Here is an 18,540-nt window from a genome sequence, read left to right as displayed (position 1 = left end):
TTTATACCTCAAAACAGCAACGGTACAGCTCGCAGATTGAAAAGGAAATATGAATCAACCACAGATGCTGCATGCAACCAGCAACCAAATGTACAATTATTTAATTGGATTTCATTTATAAATATTTTTCTTTATTCTTACTAGTTTTAGAAAACAGACCAGAATGACATTTATAATGTCTAATTAGGTGAAATATTTATAACTATGCTTTGCTGAAAACACAGAATTCGTGTGTTAGACACAGATGCGTACACACTGTCACTGATTACATAGTGTATATTTAACAGTTTAAAATAGTACGATGTCATTCATTTATACATCATACATCATATTCAGTATTATATACAGTAGTTTAATACTATAACTAAAACTATTGCCTGCAAACTTCAATGTCATCTCATGCACGAAATTGGTTGAATTTGCATTAATTCTTGTAGTTCTTGTTAATAATGTATTCTCTACTATTTAGCCTAGAGAAACACAGATATTTTTGTCCTTCATCAATGGCGGTAAGATATTGTAGTTTCTTTTTCACTTATATGTAAAGCGTGTTGTATTTTAAGAGGAAAGCAGCCTTTCTATATTTAAAGCAAGTCCCTCCTTCTCTGTTCTTCAGAGTCCACACAAAGATTCATCAAAAGAGCTACTAGACATCAACACATCTCATTTCAGGTAAAACCATTTATCAGTTAACAATTCTCTTGATTTTTAGATTTTTAGATATTTACAATTTTTGATACAATAATGAAAAAAACTTCCACACCAGTGATTATTTTTGTGTAAGTTGTTGCTCATTTATTGTCTGGTACTAAAAACTGCTTTTAAATGTTTTGTGATTTGTTTGGACAAAGGCATCCTTGTCAAAAAGGTAATTGAGAAGTACAGATATTTTTGTTATCTTTAAATAGTCATAATTTCTCCTATGGAAAGTACTTTGCTCACACTTCTTACTGAACTTGAACAAGAGTAATATGAACATGCTGATTACAGGTGAAATCCAGAACTTTTCCTAAAATGGAAACCGGCGAGGTCATCTCAACAGACAAAGGTACAGTCGTCAGACTAAAGGTGACACAGGATAACGTTATGTTTGTTGATGGACAGGAGACCGAAGGAAAAGATCAAAATACAGTTCTTGAAGGATTTTTGAAATTACATCCAAAGGCATTGGGGGTAATGCATTTACTTAATACCACATACATTATAATAATACATGGTTTTAGGAATTTTCTGAGTATTTAATTTCTTCTAGATCACTGCATTCATTCACACATGTGTGTTATGCCATAATGAATGAACACCTGACCTATATCTGCCCTTAGACTGTCCAGGTAATGATTGGAGTGATGGTCTTCTTTCTTGGTGTTCTACTCACCATCAATGACTACAATTACCCTGCTATTCTTGTCTACAGTGGCATCACCTACTGGGGATCTTGCATTGTGAGTTTCACTTAATGTTTTTCATTTTTTGCCACTCTTTTTAATTTCCAGAATGAACTGTGAAATGTGTTGTTTCTCTCACAGTTCATCATTGCTGGATCTCTGTCTGTTGCTGCGCAGATTAAACTTCATCCTTCTGTGGTATGTACATATCACTTAATCAGGGCTGCCAACTCTCAGGCATTCAGTGTGAGACTCATGCAATCAACACTTTTCACACGCTCTCACGACACACATCCATTTTCTCACGCAGAGAAAGATTGCTCACACGGAGCAAAGAGGACACTGACTCGGACAGACTAGACAGAGAAGGTTACTATTGATATCAAAAACATTCTCAGCTCTCAGGTTCTGTCCATTTTATTACGAAATTCAGACAATAAATACCGTTTTGCCGCTTGTAAATGAGACTTGACAGATCGCTGTAGCGCCTCAGTTTAAGTAAACCGATCATCTGTTACTTTTTATTTAAAGATACAGTAGCCTTAAGTTACAACTTACTGAAAGGTATATGCCTCATAAATAATATCGATCAAACAGTGTTTTTCAACCACGGAAAGAGGTCAATAAAAGAGCAGGAGAACAATTATGACACAGCACGTTACAGAACGTTATACACAATATCTTTTAGTTGCCCATAAAAGGATAAACTGGTGAGCAAAACTAAGGAACCTTTACTGGCACACAACTAATAAGTATAGGTCCCACTCCTAACTCAAAGTTATAGGCCACACACACACACACACACACACACAAGTGTCTCAGTCTCAAGCATGCTCACGAGTTGCAGCTGATGACAATTAACCTGAGTGAAAGAGAATAAGGGAGAGAAACGAAAAGCCCAACACAGGGAACACAAGCAGGCTCTCATAACAAATGATATTAGAACACCCTGGGACGTAACACCCTCCTTAAAAGTAATTATGAGTTTCTGAAAGCCTTTTTAATGATCTGTTGTTTGAGTAAAAATTGTATACACCCTCAGTGTCTGAAACTTGTACATTCTGTCTTTGTATAGGTCAAAGCCTCTCTTGGAATGAATGTGTTCAGTGCCATAACTGCAGGACTCGCCATTCTTCTGATGTCCATACAGTTAGGAATAATATCAATGATGGATCCAAGTTTATATGCTGAGGTATTACAGTTCATATTTTGTATTCATGTGTAATGTGTTTTCATTTGTTTTTAATTTGTTTGTTTTTTCATTTAAATTTTTTAATTATATGCTAGTATGGCTTTCTTCTTCCTTAAGCCCCGATCAGACAGAACACATTTTTTGCAGTGATCGCCTTTTTTCAATTGTTATATATTGGCAGTGAGCGTTTTGCGTGTTGTTTATGCACCCCGGGCACCTTGTGTTTTTGTAGGAGCTCTCCGAGCGCCTGAAGCTGAAAAAAATCAACTCGATGTGATCAAGTTTTTTTCTACTGTCCAATCGAATGAATGGAGAGGTGGCCCTTCCTGTTGTGGTGACGGAAGTTTACACTGCCTGGAACGTCGGGAGACTGCAATGATGAAATTGTGTTGTCTGTCACGGGTTATTCTGAGCTGTAGATCTTCAGGGAAAGAGGTTTACATACGTAACCAAGACATTCCCTTTCAGTCGGTCATGTTTGACGTATTGCTGCCACCTTCCAGTGAACACAGAGTTGACTTGGAAAGTATAGCGGCCTGAAGCAGGGTCTGAGTGTGCAGTGCAACACTTACCTGTTTCCACGGACCGGCAGGAGATGCGTGAGAAGGCGAATGGGTTCTTGAACCGCACCAGGCTGCTGGCTGGCGATGCAAGAGGAGGACTGAGGGTAGCAAGGCTTTATAGGGTTCCTCGTCCAGCTCCACACTGAGGCCTTGGTGGAGGCTGCTGCTGAGGCCTAGCGGGAGTGGAGGTGGTGGCAGGAGGACACCCTCGGCGACAAGCAGGTGGAAGATCTGCGACCTGCGGGCGGGTGGCGAACAGAAACAAACTGTAGCAAATTAGCTTAAAAAGGAAATATATATATTATATATATTATAACTTATTATTGTTCATGATGATCGACTGGGGTGGATTCCTGGTGGCCGGCTCACTGATGGTGCCTTGACTGGGAAATCATTCGTCGAGCGGCTGTGGGCTGGCATTTCCAGGGCCGACCACTCCAAACCGAGCGACAAGTTCAAGCCAGGCCCTTAACATCACCTGGCTCCTTGGGTGGTAGGAAGTGGAGTCCTGCATGGAGCTTGATCACTCCTCTGTATTTAAAGCTGCCAAGGAATTGGCTGGGTTCTGGTTATCACGGGAGGAAAGCACTGGGGAATCCTCTTGCTGCAGGGAGAATGAGTCACGCGGGATATCACCGGAGTGAGCATCACTTAGTCCCGTAAGCCCAACCCCACGACTCCATTGCTTTTTGCTCTCAGGCTCTGAGAGAGAGAGAACAGTGGAGAACGAGGGGCGGAGCCGTTTTCCTCAGAAAAGCGACTTGCGAGTGCAGTAGCGCAAAAGAGTTTTCCTATTTTCTAGTGACCCAATACAAGTGAACCGTATCGATAGGGAACCTAAACTTCAGAAGGAATCTTTTGGTTTGTCTTTTCTTTTTTTATTCTTGAATGCCTCAGTTACCATTTATTGTAAATGTGTGTAAAACAGTCTTCAAAATGTGTCCTGTTCACAGAACAAAGAAAGGTGTATATAGGTTTGGAATAATGACAGGATTTTTTATTAAGTGCTTTATTTTTCTTATTGCTTAAATATATATACTGATTGGTGGGACTCTCATAATTGGCTCAAATTATTCATGCTTCTCAATAAATTTTGTTGAATGTTTTGTAGTATTTTAGTTTGCGGATCGTTGGAATAATGCTGGTGTTCACCATTCCTCAGTTCATCATCTCCATCTGTATCTCAGCCTTCGCCTGCAAAGCCACCTGTAACCAAGACTCTACACTGGTCAATGTGGCACTGAACTAGGTAAATCATTCATTGGTGGTTTTATCCCAACAACCAATAGTTATTTGTGTTTAAGTCTATGTTTTTAGAGAATTATCAAATCCACTAAATAAGCCACAAACAAAGGTAAAGCTAGAAGAATGAAAAAGAAATCGTCTCGGTTACGTATGGTAACCCTCGTTCCCTGAGTCCAGGGAACGGAGACGCCTCGTCGGGGGAGTTCCCCTGACGAATTGGGATCACGCTAGGGAGACCAATTGCCTTCGAGTGAATTAAAACGAGCCAATGAACATTGGCATGCAATATTTGCATTCCGCAGCCCGCCTACCAGCGCGGGTATAAAGCTCGGAAGCAAACATTGCATCATCGCTTTTCGCTGAGGAGCCGAACAGTGTCCAGCCCTCCGCGAAGGTACAGCAACATGGCGACGGGACGAGGCGTCTCCGTTCCCTGGACTCAGGGAACGAGGGTTACCATACGTAACCGAGACGTTCCCTTTCGTCAGCAGGGAACTCCGACGCCTCGTCGGGGGAGTTCCCCTGACGAATTGGGATCCCTACCAAAACGCCATGGTGCTGGCCCCTTCCAGCGCCCAGCTAAGCTACAGCCCTGCAGCAGTTTCAGAAATTTTGCGGGAGCTAGCTAGGGAATCACACTGCTGTTCCGCAAGACCCAATCAGTGGATATTGGATAACACTGGGAAAGCGTGCCCGACCCCAAGGAAATAATGGGGGGGGGGGGAACGCTGCGGAAGCTGAGGCAGCCTAGAGGAAGGCCCTCAAATACACACATGTACTAACCACGTAGAGTAGTGAAACATATGGCAGTCCATGAAGGTAGTCCCAGTCCGGAGGAGTGAGGAGCGTACTCAACAGGGACGACAGAATGAGTCTGTCAAGGGGAAGACACGGCTGAACTGCACGTGGCAATCACGGGTCACCGCAGGGACCACTGGAAAAAGCACCCAGTCTACTAGCAACTCCTTACTGAAGGTAGCAGACCTGGTGGCGGGCGGTCCGCAACGCCTGGCACCGGAGGGGGTGATGGAGGAACTCACGAGGTTAGCCGTTTGTTGGGTAACCAACGGAGCAAAAAGACGCACGTATCCGCTCACGGAATGGCGTCGCAAGCCGACACACCTATTCCCTCTAATTACTGGCCATAGCAAGTACTCGGGAGGAAACAGGTTCCACACGTAGGCTATAAAACCTAGCGAACGTGTTCGGTGTCGCCCAGCCCACAGCTCTACAAATGTCTGTTAGCGAGGTGCCTTGTGCCAGAGCCCAGGAAGCGGCAACACTCCTAGTGGAGTGAGCCCGCAACCTGGGTGGGCAGGGCTCACCCTGGGACTCATAAGCCCTGGTAATAGCATCCACTAGCCTGTGGGCTAACCTCTGCTTGGAGACAGCCTTCCCCTTCTGCTGGCCTCCATAACAAACAAGGAGCTGATCTGAGGTCCTGAAGCTTTGCGTTCTGTCTATATAACCCCGGAGGGCCCGGACGGGACAGAGAAAAGCTAGGGCTGGGTCTGCCTCCTCCTGGGGCAGCGCTTGCAGGTTCACTACCTGGTCCGAAGGGAGTGGTAGGAACCTTGGGCACATATCCGAGCCGGGGTCTCGATGTAACATGAGAAAGGCCAGGCCCGAACTCTAGGCACGATTCGTCGACCGAAAAAGCCTGCAGATCCCCTACCCTCTTGAAGGAAGCCAATGCTAACAGGAGCGCTGTCTTAATGGACAGGATATTAAGCTCAACTGTCGTCAAAGGCTCAAAAGGAGGACTTTGGAGCGCTCTAAGCACTAAAGTTAAGTCCCAAGAGGGTACAGGGTGCAAATCGCGAGGTGGATTTAGCCTCCTAGCACCCTTGAGGAATCTGATGACCAGGTCGTGCTTCCCCACGGACTTACCTTCAACTACATCGTGATGTGCGGCTATTGCGGCAACATACACTTTAAGGGTGGAGGGAGACAGCCTTCGCTCCAACCCCTGTTGTAGGAAGGAGAGCACGACTCTGATCGGGCAAGTTCGTGGGTTCTCCCCAAGGGAAGAACACCAGCCGACAAACAGGTTCCACTTCAGAGCATAGAGGCGCCTCGTAGAGCGCCCTAGCTGCGCCCTAGCTGAACGCCCAGAACGCCCTAGCTGAAGAGATGGTATCTACCACTGCCTGTGGCAGGCCATCTAGAACCTCCGCGTCCCGTCCAGGGACCAGACATGGAGTTTCCAGAGGTCTGGACGCGGGTGCCATAGAGTGCCCCGTCTCTGAGAAAGAAGGTCTTTCCTCAGAGGAATCGGCCAAGGAGGGGCTGTCGCGAGGAGCATGAGTTCTGGGAACCAAGTCTGGGTTGGCCAATACGGGGCTACCAAAAGGACCTGCTCCTCGTCCTCCCTGACCTTGCACAGTGTCTGTGCAAGAAGGCTCACTGGGGGGAACGCATATTTGCGTAAGTCCCGGGGCCAGCTGTGTGCCAGAGCATCCGTGCCGAGAGTTCCTTCGGTCAGGGAGTAATACCACTGGCAATGGGTCGTGTTGGGAGAGGCAAACAGGTCTACCTGTGCGGCTCCGAAGATTCGCCAAATCAGCTGGACAACCTGGGGATGGAGTCGCCATTCTCCCGGAAGGGGAGGCTGACGTGAAAGCTCGTCGGCCACACAATTGAACTCCCCTGGGACATGAACGGCACGAAGCGACCTCAGATGCTTCTGACTCCAGGGAGGAGGTGGGAGGCGAGTCGCGACATACGACGGGAGCGCAGACCACCTTGTCGGTTGATGTACGCAACGGTCGCAGTGCTGTCCGTACGGACCAGTACGTGTTTGTGTCTGAGAAACCCCTTGAGGCGACACAAGGCCAAGCGTACTGCTTGCAACTCTAGGCAGTTGATGTGCCAATGCAGCTGGGGCCCCGTCCACAGACCCGAGACTGCATGCCCTTTGTACGTGGCCCCCCAACCCTTGGCAGAAGCATCTGTGAACACCACAGCATGCCTGGAAACCTGGACTAGGGGCACTCCGGCCCGTAGAAACCCAGGATCTGACCAAGGGGAGAAGGTTTGGCGACAGTGCGGGGTGACTTTGACCCGGAACGTGCCGCTCTGCCACGCCCACCTCGGGACCCGATCGTGAAGCCAGTGCTGGAGCGGTCTCATATGCAACAAACCGAGCTGCGTTACTGCGGCTGCGGCTGCCATATGCCCCAGGAGCCTCTGAAACTGTTTCAGTGGGACCGCTGTCCTGCCTCGAAAGGACTTGAGACAGGTGAGCACTGACTGGACGCGCTCCTCTGTGAGGCGCGCAGTCTGAGCGACCGAGTCCAGTTCCATACCGAGATAAGAGATCCTCTGCACGGGGCAGAGTTTGCTCTTCTCCCAGTTGACCTGAAGCCCCAACTGACTGAGGTGACGGAGCACCATGTCCCTGTGATCGCACAACACATCTCGCGAGTGAGCAAGAATGAGCCAGTCGTCGAGATAGTTGAGAATGCGAACGCCTTGTTCTCTCATGGGAACAAGGCGACTTTCGTGAAGACACGGGGCGACAGGGCCAGCCCGAAGGGTAGGACCTTGTACTGATATGCTCGACCCTCGAAAGCAAACCGAAGAAATGATCTGTGTCGAGGAAGAATCGAGACATGAAAGTACGCGTCCTTCAGGTCGATCGCTGCAAACCAATCCCGGGGACGGATGCACTCGAAAATGCGTTTCTGCGTGAGCATCTTGAACGGGAGCTTGTGCAGGGCCCGATTCAATACTCGCAGATCCAGGATTGGCCGTAACCCACCGCCTTTCTTGGGTACAATGAAGTAAGGGCTGTAAAACCCTGACCTCATATCGGCTGGAGGGACCGGCTCGATCGCGTCCTTCGCCAGCAGGACGTTGATCTCTTTCCGCAAGACCGGAGCATCCACTGGACGCACATGGGTGAAGTGGACGCCCCTGAACTTGGGAGGCCGGCGTGCAAATTGAATTGCATAGCCGAGCCGGATGGTGCGGATGAGCCAGCGCGACGGACTCAGGAGCTCTAACCAGGCTCCGAGAAACCGCCGCAACGAGCCCACCCGCACCGCCGGCGTACCCGCGGAGGGGCAGCGAGGCGGAAGGCAGGGACACGGCTCCGGTGGCATTGTAGCAGCCGAGAGCGGGGCCTGGCTGTGTGCTTGGACAACACCTACCTGCTTCCACCCGGGGACAGACGGCAGAGAAGACCCTAGAGTGTTCTGCTGCGGGCTGTCGCCTGGCGAGAGAAGGGGAGGAGACGAGGAGCGAGGCCCAAGGGCGGCTGCTGGTCTCCGTACCTTCCCGCCCAGCGGCAGACAGGAGTGACGTGACCGGGGTGGCGCCACTGCTATCTGAGAGCTGGGGAGAGGGGAACGAGAGCGGCGCAGCTCATGCCCATTCTGACCCTCTCGGACGGAAGAGACTGGTCTTATTTTACTGCCAGTCTCGACCGTGAGGGGAAACGAGGAGCGAGGCCCGGGGGCATCGAGTCCTGGTTTCCGCCTCACCCAGCGAGAGACGAGAGTGACAAGGCCGAAGCCCTCACTGCCATCTGAGCGCTGGGGCCCGTGAGCGACTTAGAGGAAGTGGACTGCTCAAACTGGGTACCGCTGACTGGATGACCAGCGGCGGAACAGAACAAAATTCTCCACCCGGCCCTCCCCCGGGGGAAGGAGTGGTGATGACACGCACTCCGGAAGAGCAGAACGTCACATACTCTGGTCGCTTCTCTCAGAGTTATTTCCCTACCTTTTGCTAGGGGGAAACAACTCTGAGCGGGCTGGTTTTGAGGCGCTCCTGGACCACTAGTGTGGACATCGTCTGACCGAGGGCCAGCGTTGTGACTAATCACGGTCAGTCACTAAGCGCAGCTCCACCCCGAGTCAGAACTACCCACGTGCAGTGAAAGTGCAGGGGTAGTGAGAGAGGAAAAACTTTTGCAGATTTAGGCATGTTTGGCTTGCCATATTGGCACCAAAAAGCTTCCGTACTGCCAAAATTTTTCACACACATCCAGGCACTTTAGAATAGCCCAGGAAAGTGTGGCTGTCAAGTCTGAACCTTCAGCACGAGAACACACCATTATAGTAGGAACTCAGCATCATTTTCAGAGTATAACAGCCCTCTCTCCGATGTAGCAATCGACATCTGTCCTCCCTGGAGCCCCGAATGAAATGCTCGGTCCCTTATGAGAAGGACCAGAACCCCATTCGAAAGCCTCGACGGCACACGGCACGCTGAGCGGCTGATGTCTTTACGAGAAAGACGAGACGAACAACGTGCCGACGTGGACATGCACTCATGAGAGAACATGAACCACCCACGAACACAGTCTCAACACACTGATTAGGCATGTGAAACAGTGATCGTGGCCGTCAACCAGGCATGCAAGACAGTGAACGTGGCCATCGCCTCGATGACACACGGCACGCTGAGCGCTCAAGCCTGCAGGCAAGGCGAACAACGTGCCGACGTGGTCATGCTCTCATAAGAAAGCATAAACCACCCACGAACACAGTCTCAGCATGTTTGTGACGCGCTAGAGGAGTAGAAAGCTCGTGAGGGTCTTTCACCTGGCGAGACGTTCCACACTGTAACCCTCAGACCACCAAATGCTCATTAACCAAAGTAGTCCTCTTTTTAGAAAAGGAACTAAATTGGGGAACAAGCAAATGGGACTCAACCTCGTAGAGGTACACGAGTCTCGGCCGCGCATCTAGAGCGCCGAATGACGTGCGCTGAGTTGCCGTGACAACCCGCGCTGTCAGCCGGCGCTCGACGGCACACGGCACGCTGAACGGCTCGATCCTTTAAAAAGGGGAGACGAACAACGTGCCGACGTGGTCATGCACTCATGAGAGAACATGAACCACCCACGAACGCAGCTTCAACACACTGATTAGGCATGTGAAACAGCGGCCGTGGCCGTCAATGAGGACAGGAAACGATCGCATCCAGAAACACACGAGTGAAACGTCATCCTGAAAAGGACGCGATCTTCACTCGTGTTGCTCTTTCAGGAAGAAAGTACTCTCTTTATTGTGCTGAAGCACACAGGGATCCAACGCGGCGACACAGCGGGGAAACTGCAAGCCCGCTGTGCGCACTCAACCGTTTACCAGCTGTGAAAACAGCTTTTGAATTAACAGTGTAGACGCAGCCGGCAGACAGGAATCGCGTGGTCGCTGAAGCGCCGTCTCACCAACACAGAGAGATCCCCTCCTGAAACAGCAGACTCGTAGAGCGTAAGAAAGATACAATCTTAAGCTCATTCACTCAGAGAGGACACAACTGGTCGGCTCCGAAGCAAAAAGCGATGATGCAATGTTTGCTTCCGAGCTTTATACCCGCGCTGGTAGGCGGGCTGCGGAATGCAAATATTGCATGCCAATGTTCATTGGCTCGTTTTAATTCACTCGAAGGCAATTGGTCTCCCTAGCGTGATCCCAATTCGTCAGGGGAACTCCCCCGACGAGGCGTCGGAGTTCCCTGCTGACGAAAGGGAAATAAAGTTACCAGAAGGTTTCATGGTAAACTGCCTTTAGCATTGCTTATCATGAAATAGATATAGGAAATCTTAGTCAATCACAACATGATTTATTGTTATTCTCTTTTTCAATAAAAATAGTCTGTATGGTGAGTGGTTCTTGTTAGTAAAATTAAACCTGATAATGAGTGTCTTGTGTACTAACATATCTTATCTGTTACTCCCAGGGATACTGAATCACAGTGAGGAGATCCTACCAGCCACAGTTTATATCTTTTCTAGTGTTACAGGCAAGAATATTTGTGCAAATTTTGCTATATATTGGAAAATGTGCCTTATTATACTTCTGCATGAGGCAAGGCCCAACATTTGATTATGTATTATATAATAAGGCTTCATTTGAAATGGATGAGAAAAATAGCTTATTTGCAGAAAATCTGCAGCTTATCAAAAATAAAAATGGGGCGTCTTTCAAATGAAGGGTTAGGCTGTTGGAGTTTCCAATGCCGACAAAAAGAAATGTAAAATGCACAAATAATGTGTTAATTTTAATGTCATAAATAAATTCAAATTAATGTCATAAAATCACAAGTCTGTTTTGATTTCATGGTCAGAATCTTGTCTTGGAAAATAAGTAGATGCTCTAAACTAATTTTAGAACTGTTATGTGAGAATAAAGACAGCATCAGTCAAGTGTAGACCGACAAATTTTGCAAACAGGACGAATGATCTGCCCTGTGTCCAAACCCATGGACTTCATCACATAAAACAGTTTCATGCAGTCCTGTCAGACAAGCTGCTCCACTTTGCTGTCATCTTCTGATATTTCCTAATATTGCCTCATTTCATAATATTATTTGTGAAAATAGGTATGCGAAAGATACAATATAATTTGCAATATATACACGAAATTATGTATTGAAGGGCAGTTTTTTTTAGCAATACAACAAAACTAAAGTGACAATTAATTTTTTTCGGGATGACGGCACAATGTAATCTGTAAAAGGCCAATTGGATGGAAACACACAAGAGACAGCAAAACCTTTTAATATTCACTTTGTCGATAACAAAACAGCGTAAAAACTGGACAGAAACATGGATATGTGTCATCATTTCTAGTTCTAGTTCATTATTGGTTGTCTTGGTTTGTAATTAGTTCTCTTCTGTGTGCATTAATGTTCTCCTTCTGTACATCGAAATTATAACTTTCTGTATTAATGCCGTAGTAGTGCAGTGTCCCTCTCATTAATGTTACAATCATTGCTAATGGGTAATATTTCAGATTTGTTGATACAAAAATGGCAAAAAGTCTCATCAGGATTTAATTTAGTTATTTTAAGGCCTTTTTCCATCATTTATTGATAAATCAGGGCCCAACTACAGGATTATTGTGTGTTTTGAACAGAGACACGTCTGTTGGTGCTTTTAATCACAGAGATTTTTGTCCTCAATCAACAATGGCTATAATTAATGCTACCTTGTAGATTTGATCTATATGTACATTTTATCAGGAAGGGCATCAACATAATCTTTAAAAGTATAAAGCAAGCTCATATGAAGCAAGCTCCTCCTCCTCAGCAGTTCTTCACACTCCACACACACACACACACACAGAGAGAGATACACCATTAGAGCGATCAGACAACCTCATCAACAGCTCATTTCAGGTAAAATATTTTATGCATCAATTGACATCTATAGTTTATTTTATTACTAGTGAGTCTTAGTGTAAATGGTTGTTCATTTATTGTTATACTTTGGCACATAAAATTATATTTATTAGTTTTGGATTTGTTTGGACATTAGGCTACAAAATATACAATCATGCAAAATATTGTGAACAGAGTAAATTTGAGTCCTGTGATCTTTCGGAGGAGAGGAAGACGTCTATAAGCTCATGTAAGCCTTAGTAAAGCAAGTATCACGGTTTTATCAGTCACTCTGGACAAGGGCATCAGATAATGCTTTAATCATAAATACTGTACATGAAACACAGAAAATAAAACAACCTTGAGTGAGTTGTGAACTGCAGAATGTGAACGCTTAATTACAGGTGAAAACTCTTCCTAAAATGGAAACCAGCAAGATCATCTCCTCTGATAAAGCTACAGTTGTCATCCAAGTAAATCCACAGGTGACACAGAATATTGTGACTGGTGATGATGGACAGGAGACCAGAGGAGCACAGCCCAGTACGGCTCTTACTGGCTTTTTCAAAGCACAACCAAAGGCACTGGGGGTAATGCATTTAATGATGAATTACAATTATGGATGATTTTGGGAATATTTTTAGTGTCTAATTTTCTTCTGTGAAAAAATGAACAGAAAATAAAAAGCTGTTATTATATGACCTCAAGTTAACAGATGTGTTCCAGTCTGATTGCCTTAAGACTATAAAGTGCATCACACATGAATATAGCTTCTGTGTGTGTGTGTGTTAAAATATGAATGCTATGTCATTATGATGAACACTACTTGACTCATATCTGCCCTGTCTAGACTGTCCAAATAATGATTGGAGTGGTGGTTTTTTTATTGGGTATCTTACACACCACCAGTGCCTTCTATTACCCACATCTGTCTATCATCAGTGGCATCACCTACTGGGGATCCCTTATTGTAAGTTTCATTTAATGGTTTTACTCTTTTTAATTTCCAGAATGAACTGTGAAATGTGTGTTTTCTCTCTCAGTTCATCAGTGCTGGATCTCTGTCTGTTGCTGCGCAGAATAAACTTCATCTGTGTGTGGTACGTACATAATGTGCTGAAATCTGTGTGTGAAAACTTTCCTTTTGCCACATTGTTTCTAATGTATTCATACACTATTATTATTAAATCATTACAAGCTGTCAAACATATAGCAGCAGTCCAGATATCATCATCTGTTAGCAGCATCTGTTTAACCCGTATGTGCTGCTGGGGCCGGGGGAAACTACTAATGACGTTTGCTATAATATTTAAAAAACAAATATTATTCCTTCATCTAAATGGCGGTGGCGGGGGGGGTTAAAAATACCATAAACTCCCCCTAAAACTCTCTTTTACCACAGTAGTCAGAAGCTTGCACATTAATCTCAACTTTCTTATAGAACATTGACACATTTTTACTATTAAAAGAATGTGGACTAAAAGGAGATCTGACTCATTATCAATTTACATATTTTAAACCTGCAGTTCAGGACATTGTATAAGTGTACACCCTTTACTATTACTGTCACCTTTCACATGTCAGCTCTTTTCCTCTGCAGGTCAAAGCCTCTCTTATAATGAATGTGTTCAGTGCCATAACTGCAGTGATAGCCATCGTTCTGAAGTCCATCGAGATTGTAATCATTTCCGATGAAAGATGGCACTATGGTTCTTCTGAATACTATTTGAAGGTACTGAATGCACAATGTACAATACTAGTAATGTGATCAGTTTAAGTTAGTTTTTTCTTTAATTGCTGTTTACTTGAATAGTTCACCCAAAAATGACAACTGTGTCATCATTTACTAATTGAAACAAATTTTTACTAATAGAGATAATGCTTTTCAGTCTTTTACATACAGTTATAATGACTAACGACTGGAAATTGTTCTTCAAATGACACAAAAGGCGTAATAGAAGTATCATAAACATTAGAAAGTAATCTGTGTGACTTGTGCACTGTTTCAATTGTTCAAAAGCCATAATATGACTGTTTATATGTAGTATAATATGAACCTTTAGAGCCTCACTCAATATAACTGATGGGATATTATTTGTAATCTACTTTTATATGATCTTGTTGAATATATTTTAGAGCTATGAGCTGGGGATCAGTGGAATAATGCTGGTGTTCTGCATTACTCAGTTCATCATCTCCATCTGTATCTCAGGATTTGCCTTTAAAGTCACCTGTAACAGAGGCTCTACTGTGGTCAATGTGGCACTGAACCAGGTATACGATCTAGTGGAAATGATGGAATTGCCAGCTATAACCAGGGTGGCAGTCAGTTTTATCCCAACAACCAATAGTTTTGTATTTTTTAAATTTAGGTTAAAAACCCACAACCAAAGGTAAAGCCATAAGAATGGAAAGGAAATATAATGCGACCAGAATATGTTCAATTGTAAACTGCCTTTTACCTCAAACTAGGACAATCTACTACAATAACACGTACATTTTTAATAAACTATTTGTAGTCTTGTATTGTTGAAATAGTCATGCTACATAGAAAACTAATTTACTGATACATAAAAACATCAACTGCACACAGTATGGAAACAATATAGGAACTATAAGTCAATCACAACTTCATTGTAAACTTCAGCCTTTGTCCGACTGCTAGACTGTTGAAGTGGGTGACAGTGCTTTTAAACACTCACAGGGCTTTACACATTGTCACTCGTCACAGTACAGCCTATACAAATATTTCTATAGTGTGTGGACCTTGTTAGTAAAATTAAACCTGATAATGAGTGTCTTGTGTACTAACATATCTTATCTGTTACTTCCCAGGGATACTGAATCACAGTGAGGAGATCCTACCAGCCACAGTTTGAGAGGAATTAATATCTCATATTGTTGCATCTGATGAAAATGTTTTGAGAATTGAAAGTACACCAAATAAATGGTTTGTTGATGCAAAACCCCCTCTGTGTCTCATGTCTGTCTTTTAACCTAAAAAAAAAAAAACTACAACAAAGAGGGGTACAATCATTCGGTTGGGGGGATCAGGCATGTCTGGAATGTCTGGAATCATAATTGTCAGGCCCGCTATTGTCAAGTAGATTTACAATTAGCATACAGTTTGGATTTGCTGTATGGTTCAGTTCTGGGTAAGAACTCCCTGTCCATCTATGCAGCCTTGCAGAAATAACCCCCCAAAACAAAACCATAAGCTAATATCCCCCAAACACAAACTGACAGCAAGAAATCTGAAAGCCTTTTTTTTAAACTCTGAGACTGGAAAAGACAGACAAGAATAGGCCATTTGTAAAGGAGCAGTGTGTCCCTCTGAAATAGCAGAGACGGAGAGACAGAGTTCCCCGTACAGGAGGAGAGGAGCAGCGAAGGGGTTCTCTTCTGTTACAAGCAGCTGAGAAGCCCCTGTAAATGCAATTACCCAAATGAGCTTAAGCAACAAGCATGTTGCCCTTACCCAAACTGTTCAGCTCATCAAACCAATGAGAAGAAAGAGTGATTAAGCAAACATTGAAGACAGGAGGGCACACACAGAAGGGTTCTTCTGAGCAGTCCAATGCAATATTTCCATCAACAACATGCCGTCTGGAATGAAAGAAAGAGAAGATTAATTGATCAACATCAATCAAGTACTGCTTGCTTATGGTTAGCATATCTGCGGTCCAAGTTCCAGTTTCAGAGATGAACACAGACTACTACCCCCTGCTGGTGTGGACAGTTAATACAGGTGTAGATGTGCTTGCTTGTTGGCTGTAGTCTTGCACTGTCTTCGAGAGCAGCTGAACCCAGATGCAGCAACGAAAACATAAACCACGGTTTCTTGTTGGCTTTCCTTCTGGAATGGTGTTTGACCACTTGGGCAAACATCCTTAAAGGTGGGGTATGTAATTCTCTTATTTGGCCATTTTTTCAAAATCACTTGAAATCCTATTTCTAACCCACTTACTAACCTTATTTCTAACCCTAAATTAGAAATCCTTATTTCTAACCCTAACCCTTACTGAGTTAGAAGCACTGAAATAAAAATTAAGCAATTTAATCATCTGTGGAATGGGCAGGACTCGAAAAACTCCAGCCAATCATTTCCAAGACCACCTAGAATCATTGGACAGTAACTGCGTCAATCAAACAGTCGTACCATACCCCCCTCCCCCATCCATGTCCATGTTCTTCGAATGGGTGGAGTCAAAGGAAAGAAGGTAGGACCATTTGAGTTGTGTATTTTCAAAATCTGCCGGTCGTTTTGCAAATCACATACCCCACCTTTAACTGCTCTCCTGCAACTGGCCACTGCTGAGATTTCCTCTTCAATTATCCTCTTCACTTGGAAATACGTCACAATACTGAAGTAATGTCGGTGGCAACTTCTGGTTCACGCACACTTAAGCAACAAATACGTCACCAATAACAACTGGATGGCTTAATGCAACAAGTGTGATGGTGATACCTATATATCTTCAAAGGCACAAATACAATTTTGCATTCAAATGTCCAAACATCCCTAGAACAATGTTATATAATTCACGAGTTCACACTTACACATAATTAAATAGAGTAAAGATTATGCGTATTTAGCGTGCTGTCCGGGGCAGGGCTCTGAGCTCGGTATTTGGCCTGAACCCAGAGAACTCCCCCTCGGGTTGTGATAGGAATAGTTAGAACTAGAAGTGAGGAGATGGGGTGGTGGAGGGATGCTGACAAACAGAGGTAAGTCTGCTGTATATATACCTCTTATCTTGTTCATTGGGTTGATTTACTGAATGCGCTCCTCCCAAACTTTGTTAATAAAACATCATTTCACGAGTTCACACTTACATATAATTAAACAGAGTAAAGGTTATGTGTATTTGGGGCGCTGTCCAGGGGGAGGGCTCCGAGATTGGAATTTGGCCTAAACCCAGAGAACTCCCCCAAAAAGCAAATGAGCAAAGGACAGCTGCCAGACTAAAGGTTTGGCGGGCTGGCGTTTCGAGAAGAAGTCTGTTTGTTTGACCAGCCAACATGACATCATGACTTTGCGTAAACATACACGCCACTTTCAAGTCAAGTGGCGTGTTATCTATACGCATTTTGAGCTATCCGCGTGCATGTCCACGCCGAAACGAACCAGCATCTTCCGCGTGTATGTCTACGCCGTTAAATGTCAGAGTGATTCCGCGTGTATGTGTACGCCGTTAAATGTCAGAGCGAAACAAAGCAAAATGTATATCTACATCTGGGGAGCGATATTTTTTTTCCTAGGATGGTAAGGGAAGACTCATAAATGGTATTAACCCCAGTGACGGGTAGGTTTAGGGACACGGTTGGGGTAGGTCATATATATTTATATATACAGTAATGTAACATTAACGGCGTTGATAAACACGCTGAAAAGCGATTATGCGTGTTGATAGCATGCCAAAAATGGAAATACGAATTGGCGTGTCATACATACGCCATTTCATGAGATCAGTCTGGACCAGCAGCTCACAGCGTCGGACGGGTGGGCCCTATCCAGCTACCAAACAAGAGCCGCATAATTGGGACGCCCGGTCAGGAGGGCTCACGCCGCTTGTTGATGGGAGCAGCTCATGCCGTCGGACGGGGAGCCTTGCTGACCGATGTTTGGGGAGCAGCGTGATTAAAAAACGGGCCGACCGAGAGGGCCCATGTAGCCTCCGACAGCAGCAGCTCACAACATCGGGCTAGTGGGCCCACCAGCTGACAGCAGGGTTAAAGTCATTTGAAACGCCGGCCGGTAAAGCTCTTGTAGCTCGCCCGCCGTCCGACTGCCGGTGCTGCAGTAAGTTAATTCTGTTTGGCAAAACAATGAGACAGACACAGTTGTTATCAGTAACGAGTCGCTCTTGTAATCTTTTATTACAATTATTGAAAGATTATTTATATATATTTTGCATAATTAAATCACAATATCTTGTGTCACCTTACATGTGACTCACTCAAACAAAACACCAGTAAACATGTGTTGCATCACCCTTGTAAGTCTTTCTTCTTATACTCAAGCAGTATTTTTCTCAGA

The 18,540-nt window shown here is 44.9% G+C and overlaps 2 protein-coding genes across 2 annotated transcripts; both read left to right on the top strand.

The window, feature by feature from the left end:
* Window positions 1-622: 622 nt before the first annotated feature.
* LOC311071967 (membrane-spanning 4-domains subfamily A member 4A-like) lies at window positions 623-15,387 on the top strand. The gene is made up of 7 exons (XM_084096607.1): window positions 623-672; window positions 991-1,173; window positions 1,323-1,442; window positions 1,527-1,583; window positions 2,461-2,577; window positions 4,252-4,389; window positions 15,336-15,387. Exons 2-6 carry the CDS (start codon window positions 1,015-1,017, stop codon window positions 4,387-4,389), a joined length of 591 nt encoding a protein of 196 aa, XP_083952733.1. The 5' UTR covers window positions 623-672; window positions 991-1,014; the 3' UTR covers window positions 15,336-15,387.
* On the top strand, window positions 12,697-15,344 carry LOC311072106 (membrane-spanning 4-domains subfamily A member 12-like; the record flags this gene model as incomplete). Its single annotated transcript, XM_084096855.1, has 7 exons — window positions 12,697-13,090; window positions 13,351-13,470; window positions 13,544-13,600; window positions 14,101-14,232; window positions 14,637-14,774; window positions 14,873-14,893; window positions 15,336-15,344. Exons 1-7 carry the CDS (start codon window positions 12,923-12,925, stop codon window positions 15,342-15,344), a joined length of 645 nt encoding a protein of 214 aa, XP_083952981.1. The 5' UTR covers window positions 12,697-12,922.
* Window positions 15,388-18,540: the final 3,153 nt, after the last annotated feature.

The sequence above is a fragment of the Abramis brama genome (assembly GCF_963993115.1).
Source record: "Abramis brama genome assembly, chromosome: 21".
Taxonomy (NCBI): Eukaryota; Metazoa; Chordata; class Actinopteri; order Cypriniformes; family Leuciscidae; genus Abramis; species Abramis brama.
The sequence above is the reverse complement of the archived record's forward strand: the minus strand, read 5'-3'. Positions and strand labels throughout refer to the sequence as shown.

Excerpts from the sequence above, each read along its gene's own strand:
- LOC311071967 (XM_084096607.1), top strand. The coding sequence starts at position 1,015 with ATGGAAACCGGCGAGGTCATCTCAACAGACAAAGGTACAGTCGTCAGA. Across the intron at positions 1,174-1,322 it reads TACATCCAAAGGCATTGGGG|ACTGTCCAGGTAATGATTGG; the intron begins GTAATGCATTTA and ends ATCTGCCCTTAG. Across the intron at positions 2,578-4,251 it reads ATCCAAGTTTATATGCTGAG|TATTTTAGTTTGCGGATCGT; the intron begins GTATTACAGTTC and ends AATGTTTTGTAG.